Below are 14073 nucleotides of genomic sequence, written 5' to 3'. Positions count from 1 at the left end.
TACAGTGGGGAAAAAATCACAATACAGTTTTTAACTTTAATAAACTTCTTTTCTTTTTGCTTTTTACTTCCTCATCCTCCTGCTTTTTCCCCTGCCATTACACCATACTTCCACATGTTCTCCTTCACCTCCTCCAAGTATCTTCTCACACGTCTTCTTTTTCTATCTCTGCCTTCCCCTGTCTGATCATTCCAATTTCTCTCCCCAAACATTCTGTTTAAACTGTTTAACCTCAGTTCTTCCTCTGATTTGTTCATTTCTGATCCTGCCAATTCATCCTAACCTTGCTCCGTGCACCATTCTGTACCTTGTACGTTTGACCTTCAGTATATGAACTCATCCATCGTCACCCCAAATACATCACCTCCAATATCTCCAGAGGAGACTTCTGTCTCGTCTGTTTTCTCTCCCTCTCTCCCTGAATTGACCAGACCAGCTCTTTCTCTCCACTTCTAAACACCATACACATGTTGTTTCGTCAAACACTCCAAAACACAGGAGGAGCTTGACCTCCCGACCCTGCACCCGTGCCTCCGGTCTGCCTGCGGGCTAGAGAGCAGCGTACAGCGGACAGATAAAACACGAGTTTTCACGTTGCACTCTCTCACAGGTTAGATGGTCTTATTACAGGTCTATCTCCTCTCCACAGTCACCACCGATCCAAGTCATTAGACAGCAGAGTGGCTGCTTGGAAGAGCAGTGGAGTGGAACGATAGTGGAAGGAGAGAATAGAGGGGTAGAGAAGAGGGGAAAAAACAGATAAAAGAAGGTGGAGATGAAGCAGTGGCTCAGAGTCGCAGCCTGCACAGGAGAGAAACAATGAGGAACTGGTGAAAATAATAGAATGGATCAGAAGGAGAGAAGATTTAAGGTTCAATTCTGAAGAGGCAAATGTAAAGAAGAGACACGGCTGTGACGCAGTCAAACCTGAAGTCACCAACACTTCCCATATGTTAGGACTGTGGGGACAAATGAATCAGTTGGACCTCCTTACTTTGTCCTTACAGAGAGACCTTTGACCTCACTGCAGATTAACACATTTGATGAAATAAAGAAATGTTGATCCTGCAGTGCTGATAAAGACAACAAAAAAAACATGACTGTGTGTTATTTAAAAAAAAACTGTCATGGCTTTGTTTATTTATCTTTATTTGTCAAGAAAAAAGATAAATAATATTTGAATTTTAGTCCAATTAATCAAATGTGGATTAATCATGATTTATGATAATGAGATAAATCAACTTTCCTAAAAATATGAAACAAAAACAGGGTTTTTTATCCATTATATTGCTGGAACAGAGAGACAAACAGATGGTAGATGTATGTGGTTTCATTTGTGAATAACAAATGATAAAATTATAAATATGAAAAAATGTAAAACCCAAATCTGGCTTTATTGAGTTGGTGGATTGTAGTCAGAACCATGTGTCTTGGTGAGTAAAAAAACACACAGTCAGATATTAGTACAAATAATGTTCTATTATTTCAACATCCTTTTTTGAAAGTCAGACTTTTCCAGGGAATGACGTGTAATGTGACCTTTAAGTCTTAGCCTGGAAGAAAAGTGGTAATGTGTTTGAAGATTTATTTTCCCTCAATAATTGTTGTAGTAACATGACCTGAAGTCACTTTACAGGATTCAAAGGCAGAGATTTGTGGATGCCTTGTTTCCAAATGTCACAGCCATAATTACATAGTATTGCATTCAAACAACAAAATAATAGAAAATCACACAACACCTGCAAAGTAGCTTCAAGAAGTAATGAATAATCTCCGTCATTCAGACCGATCGTGTGTGCAATATTGTTGTTGTTGTTGATGTTGTTTTTCCGGCGTCTTGCCTCTGAGCCTGTGAAGTGAGGAAATGAGAAGAGTGTGAGGGCAGAGCAGCAGTGAGCCGAGCATTTGTTACATAAGAAAACCACCTCAGCATTGTTTCATTGACCTTTTCAACAAGCAAAACAATTAGAAATCTTACAGGATGCAGCTTTTTTTTTTTGTCGCTTTGTCCATCCAGCACTTTGGAAATTGTTTACAATGACAGGGATCAAATACAGAGACAGAGCCACGTTTCACTGTTTGTTCTGCTCGCGCTGATCTCATCCCTGTAGGGTTTAAGGTCTGATGAGCGGCTGTGAGAACTTTGTGCATCCATTACATCCACTTCTGAATACATCTGACCCGCGGTGTGAAAGGTCTGCACAGCTTTTCCAATATATTTGTCACTTACTGAAACACATTTTCTGGTTGAGAGGTTCTGCGACCGCAGTGACTCGAAATGAAGAAGCAGTAACACAGCAGGCCATTGTTGCCTCTACATTAAAACACAGAATGGGCAACAAAAACTATTTGTAATATTTGTTCTTCTACATACAGTGCTAGGTTATTTATGAAGGGATGTGGCAGGAAGCAGGGATGATTATTGATACCAATTATCTATTCAATTCTTCACTGATTCTCCGATGAATTCTCACTGGGTTTGGACACTACTCCCCAACCTTGCTCCTACTTTCATGTTCCCAGTTCCTTTAACTACATGCACAGTTTGAATCACTTGCCTTCTTATTACATCAAACTTTTTTTTCTCCCACTGATTTAAAAAATCTTTTTGACTCAAATTTTCCACAAAAACAGCTTCTGACCACACTTGTCCAAACAGCTGACGGTCAAACATGATTCAACTGGTTTATGCAAGTTCTCCGCTGATGGTGTTGCTGCACATTGTAAAAAATAAATGGCCAGGGTCCATCAGCCTCACATCATCATACAGTATTTCAGTTTGTCTATAGTTTGTCTTGATCTGTGAAGGTGGGGGCAGCCCAGAAGTATCTCTCCAATACTGATGCAAACGAGTACATATACTGTATGTGCCTTAGGTTTTATTTTTATTTTTGTTTTTATTCTGTTGGAAAATTATCTTGAGAATATTACAGGAACTTAGATATACTGAAGCATCAGTAAAATTGTGTTTATTAAATTTCATTTTCATTTTCAAGATTTACCTAAATGGATTACAATCTCAATCAGACTCACATTACTGAAGGCTGCAAATTCACTCTTTATAAAGCACACAGTCATTAGTTAGAAAAACCCTCACTACACTGACTTTGGTTTGTCTTCAATTTCCTCAGATAAAAACCTGTCCAATGAAAGAAAATAATATTTTTGTGACTACAGTTGGGAAACAACCCCAGAAATGTTATCGTCACCAGGACCCAGGAGGTAGATGTAATATTTCCTCTGTGAAAGAGGTTCATTTAGAAACTTTAATTTCACCATCACTGCAACAGCTCAGTGACTCCAGGGCCACAGCCACTCTCTGAGAAGGAACACATAAGACCTAGACCAATGTGTAGCTAACAATGATACAACCTGTGTGTAGCCGGCACTGAGGAAATAGAATAAATTCTGCTGTCAGGTAAAATGTGATTTTTGTGTATTTTTTTTATTGATTGTAGAGAACAGTAAAGGTCGTCCATGTATTAAATATATTTAAAAAGCCACAGAATGAGCCTTTCTTCCCAAAGCAACACAATACTGAAGTCATAATGTACATTTGTCTCCACGAAAAGAAACCCTTTAGCAGTTCAAGGTTCTGTCTCACATTTATATGCAATATTGAAAATGATCAGTATCATTTCTCTTGTTAGCATTCAGATGCAGGTGAGCTCTCAAATAAAAATCACCCCCGAAGAAAAGCAAAATATTTAGGTAGCTGCGTTGCAAAAAACAAAAAGCCTCCGTACAATTCTATGAGAAGAACACACTTTTTAAACCTCTTATATAAGTTCAGAGAGAGTCATAGTCAAACCATAACATTAAGATTAAACCGACTGTTGTTCTAGATCAGATCAACTTTTCTGTGTTTTTATAGTCATTTTTACATTTTATTTATTAAACTTCTTGTAAAAACCAGCTTGATTATTGAAACAGACGCTCACTCTATTCTATTACAGCCTGTTTGAAATAGATTATCTAAAAGAAAAACAAAACAACATCAACAAAAGACCATTCATTTATGTCTATGTGTTTAACAAATAATAAAAGGAAAGTCATAATAACCATATCTAGACAAAGAGTAATTACTGTTACATTTTTTTTCATGTATGTTTTGTATATGTCTGGTGATTTAGGGCTTGATTATCATATTATTATTCAAATAAAGATATTGTTGATAATTATTCAGGACTAGAATTTATTTTCTTTTTCATTCTTCGCCTCAAGCCATCAAACAGCAGGGAAAAGAGAGATTGAATGTTTTGAACAAATTGGGGGAATAACTATGTATGAAACAACACTGTTTTCCTAATGCGTTCAAACCATGTATTACAGCATAATAACTGTGTTTTTATCACCACCTGCTGGGAAGTCGTATGCTCTGTTTTCAGAGTTCTTTTTGTTTTGTTTGACCATATCCTTAAAATGAACCTGGTGCCTTTAGAATTTATGTTGTAATTATTATGATTTTAAAAGGGTGACATATGGAAGATAAGATTTAAATGTAACTTTCCTTAAACCAATGCTAGGTCATAATAGGAAAAATATACCAGCCTGAACAAAGCCATTGTTCTCTGAGAGGTTGGAAATGGAGAGACAACAGGTTGATCACATGTTTTTTTCTATCACTCTACAATAACTGTGCTGTTGCTAATCTAAGGTCTCTGGCTCTGCATCCATGCAGGTCTCCCAGGGATTACGCGGCATGTGCGGCATAGAGATTAGAAGCAGGACGGCTCCACTGAGGATGAGGATGGTGAAGGAGGCACAGGCACAGGTAAAGGACCAGGAGTAATAGTATTCAATCCAGATGGTCTCGTCGCTGTCGATCATACGTCGGACAGACTGGCGCATCACCTCCACAGAGATGAAGATGCAGAGACCTGTGGGGAGGAGGTTGTTAGAGGCTGGGTTGTCAAAGTTGTTTTCTTATTAACAGCTATACACGAGTCGACAGCAACCTTAGAGGTCCACAAAGGTACAGCGGGGGGTTGAGAAGGTTTTAGTTGTTTAAACATGTTTTTTTATACTGGTGTTTAGAATAAAAACATAGATATTTGAAAAAATAATAATTTCATAAATAACCTGGTACATTGACATTTATGTACAGTAAAACACTCAAACTCTCTACATCAGTTTGAGTATTCCTGGGCTTAAGAAAATGTAGAGACCCCTGCCCTACAGAACAACAAATGACTTCATGTTGAATTTATTCATTCATTTTCAAATGAATAATAATGACTATTAATCTATCAGTTAAGTTTCTGTGTGGACTGTAGTCAATCTCAGCAATTATCAGTGAAAGGTGAGGTTAAACCCTCGACCCCCCCCCCACACACACACACACACACACCCACTCACACACGGGGAGAAGAGAAAAACCCCATACTAAAGAGATGGAACCAGTGAAGTGTTGAATGTTGAAGTCTCTGAATCATAAATATTCAACAAGCAGGGAGTTTGTGGTGATGATGGTAACACTCACCCACTGGACTGGAACACAAACAACGTGAGCACAAATCAAATTCAGTAGCATAGTCCACATTTATGACCTGCAAAGGCAAAGAACATCCCAGCGGGCCGCAGCAGGTAGTCACGACCCTTCCCGAAAGAGAAGATGACACAGAGGGTGCCGAGGATCATGAAGAAGAGGCTGAATATGGCGATGGCTGCCGCTGAGATATTGTACTCTGAGGACAGAGAGAGAGTAAGGGAGAGTGAGAGGAAACAATAAGGCAGAAGGAAGTAGTGATGAATGGAGTGATAGTGGTAATAAGTGAAGAGAGTAGGTCGGAACAGAAGGGGAGGTTGCGGTATCGCTTACATAATTATTGTTTCAATATTGCACTCAGGCGAGTTATGACACAGATAATTAGCCTTTAAATTAGCTTCACTTGAAAAACAAAAGTCGTTTATTCAATGATGTCATATGCATCACGGATAAGACGCCGCAGGCTTTTAATAAGATAATTAGAACAACTCCTACTACTTCCATCCCACTTTTCATCTTGTGATGAGTATTTGTCAGATAAAGATCATCTCCTCTTTCTATCTCCTGTGACAGTCCAACTGTTATGGAAATGATCCCAGAGCAGCTGTTTTCAGTTCTAGCACCTTCCCTGACTCCGGTAGAACATGTGTAAAATCACCTTGAGCTGAGCCTCCTCCACCAAAGCTCTGATTATATGTGTATGTTATATATATATATGTATTTTTAATAGATTTATTATTCTTTAGTGCGATTTTGGTGGTGATTTTTATGAAAAAGATCTCAGACTTGGTTCTGGATTATGGGATAAAAATTGATATCTAAAGAGAAATGTAGTGGCAATCGATGCTTTAATCAACAGGCAGCAGAATAGTGGGAGGCTGCAACAGAGGAAATACAGCCATAATTACATTGGTTCACTACCTGCAGGAACAGAGAGGCTGTTTCCTGAAATCGTGTTTACTTTTAAAAAGCGGCGTTATGATGTCTGAGCTGAAATCTTTGAGAAATTTACCCCACACGTTGCCTTTCAAATCTTTTTTTTTTTCCAGACAGATGGTTCGGCCTTGAAAAACAAGATTTTTTTTCCCTAACATGTAATTTTGGTGCAGCTTCAGAAAAAAAATAACTCCCACCTTTCTGGGTCTTGACTTCAAAAACCTCAGCTTCCTCCCCAGACGTAAAGTGTTTGAAGTAGGAACAGTTTTTCACTGCAAAGTAAAAAGAGGTGAGAGATCAGGGGGGAAGTGGCAGAGGAGGTGAGACAGAGAGAGAGACGGAGATGAAACATGACTCAGGTTACAGCTGTATTACCCAGCAGTGTTAGGACTGTATTGTGTGGCTCATGGTGAAGCTCAGGGTTGGTGTGTTGGTGTGCGTGAGCTCCTAACACTTACCTCACACCCAGTGAGTCTTTGGTGTAATATGTATGTTAAAAATACAATGACAACAAAAACAACAATTTAAATAAAATGCTTGAAAATCCAATTTAGATTAGATTGGATTAGATTAGATACTAAATCCAGCAACAAAGTAAGGAGAAAACATTAAAAGACAGAATTAAACACCATCAAAATAATTGCAATTCACTGCATAACAAATATATACATATTCATACAAATATATACATATATAGATGTATATGTAATGTAAACACTTAACAAATAAAAAACTATTTCATTTACTATATATTTTCTTGCAGTACACATGTATTTGTATACCAGTCTTCTCTGATATATCTTAGCTTTATCAAAATAGTATTGAGACCCACTGTAGAGAACAAAGAAAACATTTTGTTTTATGTTTTATAAAGGCATAAATAAACATATTTTTTTTGTTTTTCTCAAAAATTTAGATTGCAACCCGCACACATTTCCTCTGACTGTTTTATCAGGTCCACTATTGTTTACTACAACTACTGAGGCCCACCGTCAAAATACGTTTCTTCACCTCCGATACTCCTCCATCCTCCACACTGGCTTATGCTGCACTACTGCAGGAATAATAATGAATTCAGCAACACTTTTTTTTCACTCAGACTTTAAACCTTTGACTACAATCTACAATACAGCCTTCTTATGCACAGTGGGGAAGAGGGGGGAGGGGAGGGCAAAGGATCCTGGCTGCCATCATTACCTACACATTCGTCAGTCTGTCTGTTGTTTCTAACAAAGGGATGAAGGGATGGAGAGGACATAAAGGCCAAGTGAGTGTCCCCTCGTTCCTCCACTCGCCATCCTTTCTCACTGAGATTAAACCCATAAAGCAGACAGGTGCTGTGCTTTCTGTCCACACAGAGACGGACTGTGTGCTCTGTGTGTGTGTGTGTGTGTCAGTAGACACAGGAGTTGTTTGTTACCCTGGATGAGAAAGAATCACTAAAGACGTAACCTAGCAACAGGCTGCTGCAGGTCCTGGCTAGCACTGTCTATTTACTCATGTGAAGCCATATCAGAGGCAGCGCTGCATGCATACGTGTTCATACGTACAGGGCTACGTGTGCGTGTAAGGCATATTATTATGGGATATCGTGTGCTGTATGAGACTACCAGCGGGCCAGAGTGGAGGCTGGGTCACCGTGCGGTTTGTATCTGCAGTGTTATTCAGGCCTGGGTCCTGCTCTCTGTGTCCAGCGGTCCATGAAGCTCCAGAGGCTAATTAGTCATGTTAAAATAGTTTTAAATTGAAACTATTTTGATATGTAAGAAAAATAATCATGGGGAGCATGATTATTTTTCTTACATATCAAAATAGTTTCAATTTAAAGAGCCTAAAAGAAAAACTAGAATTTTAGTTTTTTTGGCTTTTACACACTTTTTAAAAGAAATAGTTGTTCAGTTTTGTACAGCAGATGAAAGGTGTTATGTTCATTGATGTCAGCGATAATCAGAACTGATTTATTTAGTGGTCCTGTCAAGTTAAAGCATCTGTGCTCATTATTTCTGCTTTAAATACAGTCAAAGGGAAAAGAATGTTTTTAGAAATGTATTAAAAGGGTTTTTTTTGTTTTAAATACAGGGCTCAAAATTATAAATTTTGACAATTAACATTTTCTGGAATGCTGCAAAACACACTGACCACATTTCACTCACATTTTCACAGCAAAGGACTCAAAGTGCATCTGTAAACTAATGCAGCGTGTTATTATAATTCTGGATGGTGGACGTTGAGGACGGAGGAGAACATCTTGGTGCATGTTATTGACCTTGCAGTCTGGTTAATGGGCAGATTTAGTTCACGGGGGAGTTTGATTAGACGGAAGTATCGCCTGTCATTTTAGTTTCACCTCTCTCCATTAGGCCCTGATACCACCTCCTCCTCTGTCGTACATGTGGCTTCTCCTCGACACCTCTCCTCTTCACCGGTCATAGAACCTGTCATTTCAACGTCTCCTTTTATTCTCCTCTCACCTCTGTGACTTTTTTTCTCCCTCTTTTTCTCTCTCATCGTCTTGTGACTCTCCTCACAGCTCTCCCCTCTTTTCATTCATTTTTAAAAGTTTACGGTTGAAGGCGATCAGCTTGCCGGTGACATATTGCGTCTTTACGCATTATGACAGCTGTTTGTCATTTGGAGAAATACACCATTGTGTAAAAGGGCATGGAAAAGGGTGAAGATAAATAGGGGTGCTGTTCTCTTTCAAGCCTGGCAGAATGGCCTTCTAATTATGGGTCAATGTGAAGACGATGAGTGGTGTTATTTGGAAGGCTGCTCCGCCAGGAGACTTAATAACTGGGACACTACTCTACAGAAAAGTCCTTTGGTGGCTCCAGGGATCCTCCATGTGTGTGTGTGTGTGTGTGTGTGAGTGTGACCTTCATGATGAAATTCAAATCACCACAGTTGTATGTGAGGACGGTGGCAGCTGTTGACTGTGAGCATGTATTTAAAGTTTGCGTGTCGTCCATTTACATAATGGAGAATGATTCACGCGACTGTTTAACTAGTTTTCTGAATGCCAAAGCAGCACACCCACAGTTCTGCAGCAGGCAGTGGAGAAAAACAAGAGCGAGTTCTGAATCTCTATAAAGTAAAACGCTGGCTGAAGGTGACACAGGTTTGAATTGGGGGCGACTGCAGCGAGTGCCGTGTCACCGAGAGAGGCAGAACAGGAAAATGTTATTTTAGGGTCTACATGTTCTGCGGTTGATCTTTTACTACTTTGGAGCCTGGGAAAAATTGATGCCTGACAACTTGAGGGATTGTGAAAATTGTCTTACATTGAACTTCCTTCCTGATTTCTTCTTTGCGCCCGTACTGCATTTGTAGGGATACAAACACTAACACACAGGCACGAGCTCGCGGACACTCCTCATCCTCTTTATTTCCCTGCTGTGCAACGTGATGTGATCCACAGTGTATTTGTTTGATTTTTTAACAGCACTCAAGCTGGCATGCGTCATTTGTGGGAAGCAGTTTCAGGAGTCATCCAGGTTTTTGCCACGTTGCCACCCGTTGTTATGCAACCCCTCCACAGAAAGCAGTATAATTCTCACCATATAAAAGCCTCTCCATAAACTCTTGTCCTCTTTTTGGGAAAATGCTAATGAATGCACATTATACTGCACTCTTCATCAACTCTTTTTTGTGTGTGTGATGCTCAGGTGTTCAACAGTCGATCTACAACATGCATTAAATTAAGGAGCAAGTGCCGCGGTGTTCATGTCACTCAGTCAGCTGTTTTATTTGATGCTTAAATTTCATCAGAAAATCTATTTTACTTCTGTTTATACATATATATGTATATATATATATATATATATATATATATATGTTGTAACTTCTTTAAATGATGTATATTTACCCCCAAATTACCCATGGACAGAGAAGTATTGGTGCGTGCTCATTGAACATTTCACCTTTCTCCCCTCATCCCCTTCATCCCTCCTGAGTCTCCCTGGTGTTTTCTAAGTCAGGAGTAGGAATGGAGGAGCCTGCACTGATCCCAAGGAGTCGCTGTTGGAAACGGAGTCAATGACCAAGTGTCCAAGTGAAATTTGTCTCTTGGGTTGTCAGGCACGCACAGTCAGTGGCCGAGTACATGCAGTTTACCCCTAGGTTGGACTCTTGGAAGGCAACTGGTAATTAAAGTCCAACTCGTGTCCTGCACGTTTTAAGTACAACAGCAGAGTGACTGTGTCCACTTGTTCTTAAGTATAGGACATGACGTCCCTTACAGAGAATTAGTTCATTCACAAATTACTGCTGTTGTAAGGTTAAAACTATCAGAATCAAATCCCTGTTAATCTGGTGTCGTACTGTCAATATTAAATGTTTTACCCCCGGACACATCTGGATCAAGTTCAACTGTCGGTTTGATCAACTTCAGACCACCAGTGTTGTTTTGATAACAAAGCTCTAACAGGCAAAAACATGAGGGAAAATCAAACTTCAGCATCTCAATGTACGCAGGAGGTTCTTATATATAATCTACCTGCAGACAATTACTGTGGCAATTTTGCTTTGGATCCATTGACAATCACTATAACTGAGTGAACAATGAATAAAACACTGTAAACGAGAAAAGAAAAAGTTCACTTAAGCTGAGTCAAAACAACTTTCAGCCTATCAGCCCCAACCTGTTGTTGTCACATTAGAAGTGAAGTACAGCGGAAGACTCTTCCATTATGCACCTGACTTTGGATGTTAAAGTGTGTGTGAGTGTTGGCTTGTTCTCAGATCTCGTCACTTGAAACTAATGACGGCTCAGTGAGGAGGGTAGGGTTACAGCAGATGTGTGGACTCACGCACAAACATAAGTGAATATATTCTTGGTCAGGAAGAGTTGACCAGTCACTGACCAGTCAACTGTCACTGACCAGTCAACTGTCCCACAATTAAAGCTTCACAGACACAGTTGATGTAAGACGGATTCAGAGCAGAGAGAACTAGACTCAGAACTCAGAACATCAATGTTCTGCACTGATTTAAACCAACTTCAGCGTCACTCTTTTTGCGGAGAAGACAATCAGCGGCTCCGTAACACACTTCCACCTTGAATACGCATCTAAACTCTTAGCATTTTTACGCCACGTTCCATACCTCCAGGTAGGCCGATGGGGCCACAGCCTTTGCCCTGAGGGTCTTCACGCACCATGAAGATGGTCTTCTTGCAGAGCCTCCACAGGCCAAAGTGGGCTGCCTCACAAGTGACGTTGAATTTCTCTACACGTGGGCTGAGGACGGCCCAGTGGTCGGTCACCACGGCCACCAGCATCGACGACATGCCCACTAGGATGACCACCGAAGTGATTTTCACCTTGGTCGCTTGTTCCTCAAACATGTTGCTTTCCGATGAGTGTGAGCGAGCCTGCTCGCGTCTGCACACGTGCGTCCGTCTGTGTGTGTGTGTGTGTGTGCGCACAAGAGAGACAGCAGGTGAAAGGTGAGCGTGATCGTACAAGACAATCAAGGTTTCGTTTGTCCCCTTTTCTTTGGGTCCGTGTTGTCCAACGTGGAATTGCTGCTGTTTCCTCGATCTTCTGTTTGACGCTTCACTTACACCGATGTCCTCTCTTCTTTCTTCTTCTCCTGTCTGAGGCTCTTTTCTTCTCTTTCTCTGCCTGGCGCCTTGTGGTTGGTAAAAATGGGCCAGATAACAGTGCCCTAGTTTCTATGACTCTCCTCTCTTCCTCTCCCTCCCTAGTTGCCTTTGGCGAGCTTTGGGCACTCAGCTTCATCATAAAGATGTAGCGGTGTGTGGCGCTCACACCTTCACCGGGCATCATTTGACCGTTTTGTCTTTAATGGCTCAGGATCACACACACCATACTTTAAAGTAGTTTCTGGTTTTGTAGCTAACCATATTTTTTTTATCTCTGAGTCATATTGGTACAGAAATACATAATCATGTTTGCTTTTTAAAGCCATTTAAAATATTGATTTATTGAAGCTAACGCTCATCATCAGTTCCATTTTGTTAATCACTGTCCAGCCAATCAGCACTCAACAATGAAAAAACAAGGGTCTCACCTGATTTGATCCATTTAAAACTCCATTTAAGTAGTAAACCATGCAGAGCCATGACATACAGAAGTACTCCGAAATACTTCTAGTTGCTCTACAGACTTAAATGAGGTAATAGTATTTAAGAGTTTTACAATAAAGATTTTTGTGTGTATAGTTTGATACACAGTATCTTTTTGAAATGACAAATGAGTGCTGATACTGGCTCTTCTTTCCATTTTTCTTTTATTACTGTTAAACTCTACAAAAAAGTTAAAGCATTTTAAGGGAGATGTTAAAAAACCCACTCCACCTGAGAGGCATAATCAGCCTTTTCCCGATGAACTACTAGAGTAAATGGACATGCTTTTTATAAACCGCTCTGCCCCACTTAAGACACGACTCTGGCCCATTTTCCGGTCCTGACAAGGCTCACGCAGTTCAGGCTTTTCAACACACGGAGTGACATTTAAAGACAGATGTGCAGGTGAAGTGTGGGGAAAAAAAGGGGAATTCTGGTGCACCAGCCACTGAAGGCCCCTGTAATGTTGTCCATCTTTGACACTGAAGGGAAATAACAGCAAATAAGTAAAGTAAAGTGGAAATAAAGTAAAATAAAATATGAAGAATAGAAATAGTCTCTTCCCCAGGCTTTGCAGCAAATTATGTTTTTTTTTTTTTACCCACAGTTTTGTATTGAACTTTATATCGGACTTTTGAATCCATCAAAACATTTTTAGAATCAAGGTCAGCGGGAGAAACGTCTGCTGATTGTGGTTCCCTTCAAATGCTTTGGAGGTATAAAACAATCCCTAATCCCTAATCTTAATACTTTAGGGATTACATTTATACATTAGATAGTTTTTTTGTCCACATGAGGGACAGGGCTACAAAAGAAGATTGAGAATGTGGGAATATCCAGACTGTTATCATTTAAATTACCAGCGACAAGAGTGTTTGTGATAGTATGGCATGCATCACAGTCTTACTATGATTCGTCTGCATATCTGAGATAGTAGCCCATGGTCTAGTTGTGAGACTGAGCTGGTTATCAGAAAACCCAGGGTTGAATCCCCCACCACGATTTCAGCAATCGCTGCTCCCCAGGAATGTGTCAACAGGTTAAATACAGAGGAAAAATGTCCTTGTGTTGGTGTGTCTGTAGACGTACAGTGACGATAATAATGTGATTCTTCTTCTCCTACTGTTGATGCAGAGACTGAAGCAGAGGCAATGTATGAAGTCTTACACTTTGTGTCAAGTGAATGTAGCATGAGAGTAAAAGTGCTTTCTTCAAACACCATCAGTAACTAACTGAACCAGGAAATTGATCATCACTGATAAATCATCCCTCCCTCTCCCTCTCTCTCTCTCTCTCTCTCTCTCTCCTTAAAAAAACCCTAACCCCCACAGTGGGGGTTGGAGCAGATGAGAGACCGTGTTGTTCATTATCACGTTCCACCTGGATGCATTTGCAGCAAAACTGCTTTCTTTCTCCCCGAGGACGAATATCTGGCTGTGGCTGTGAGAGGAAGCGATTGTCTCTTAAGTGTGTAATAATGCAGCCTGTCTTACTGAGTGACCCTGTGACCCACTTCATTTGCTCACCATTCCCTGGAGACTGTGCAGAGACTCAATGCCTC

The 14073-nt window shown here is 40.2% G+C and overlaps 2 protein-coding genes across 2 annotated transcripts in view; one reads left to right on the top strand and one right to left on the bottom strand.

Annotated features, from left to right (window-relative positions):
• zbedx (zinc finger BED-type containing X) overlaps nucleotides 1-14073 on the top strand; it is a 69214-nt gene that overhangs the window by 33752 nt on the left and 21389 nt on the right. Inside the window, exon 2 of the mRNA XM_025064262.1 lies at nucleotides 4682-4774. The gene's annotated coding sequence lies outside the window, so the exon portion shown is untranslated. The remainder of the gene's footprint in view (nucleotides 1-4681; nucleotides 4775-14073) is intronic.
• Nucleotides 1245-12414, bottom strand: cacng1b (calcium channel, voltage-dependent, gamma subunit 1b). Its single transcript, XM_008329657.3, has 4 exons — nucleotides 11528-12414; nucleotides 6622-6696; nucleotides 5550-5687; nucleotides 1245-4880 (listed from the first exon to the last, which is right to left on the bottom strand). The coding sequence occupies exons 1-4, from the start codon at nucleotides 11766-11768 to the stop codon at nucleotides 4648-4650; spliced, it is 687 nt and encodes a 228-aa protein (XP_008327879.1). The 5' UTR covers nucleotides 11769-12414; the 3' UTR covers nucleotides 1245-4647.

This window comes from Cynoglossus semilaevis, chromosome 17 (genome assembly GCF_000523025.1).
Source record: "Cynoglossus semilaevis isolate Cse_v1.0 chromosome 17, Cse_v1.0, whole genome shotgun sequence".
NCBI classification, from domain to species: Eukaryota; Metazoa; Chordata; class Actinopteri; order Pleuronectiformes; family Cynoglossidae; genus Cynoglossus; species Cynoglossus semilaevis.
The sequence above is the reverse complement of the archived record's forward strand: the minus strand, read 5'-3'. Positions and strand labels throughout refer to the sequence as shown.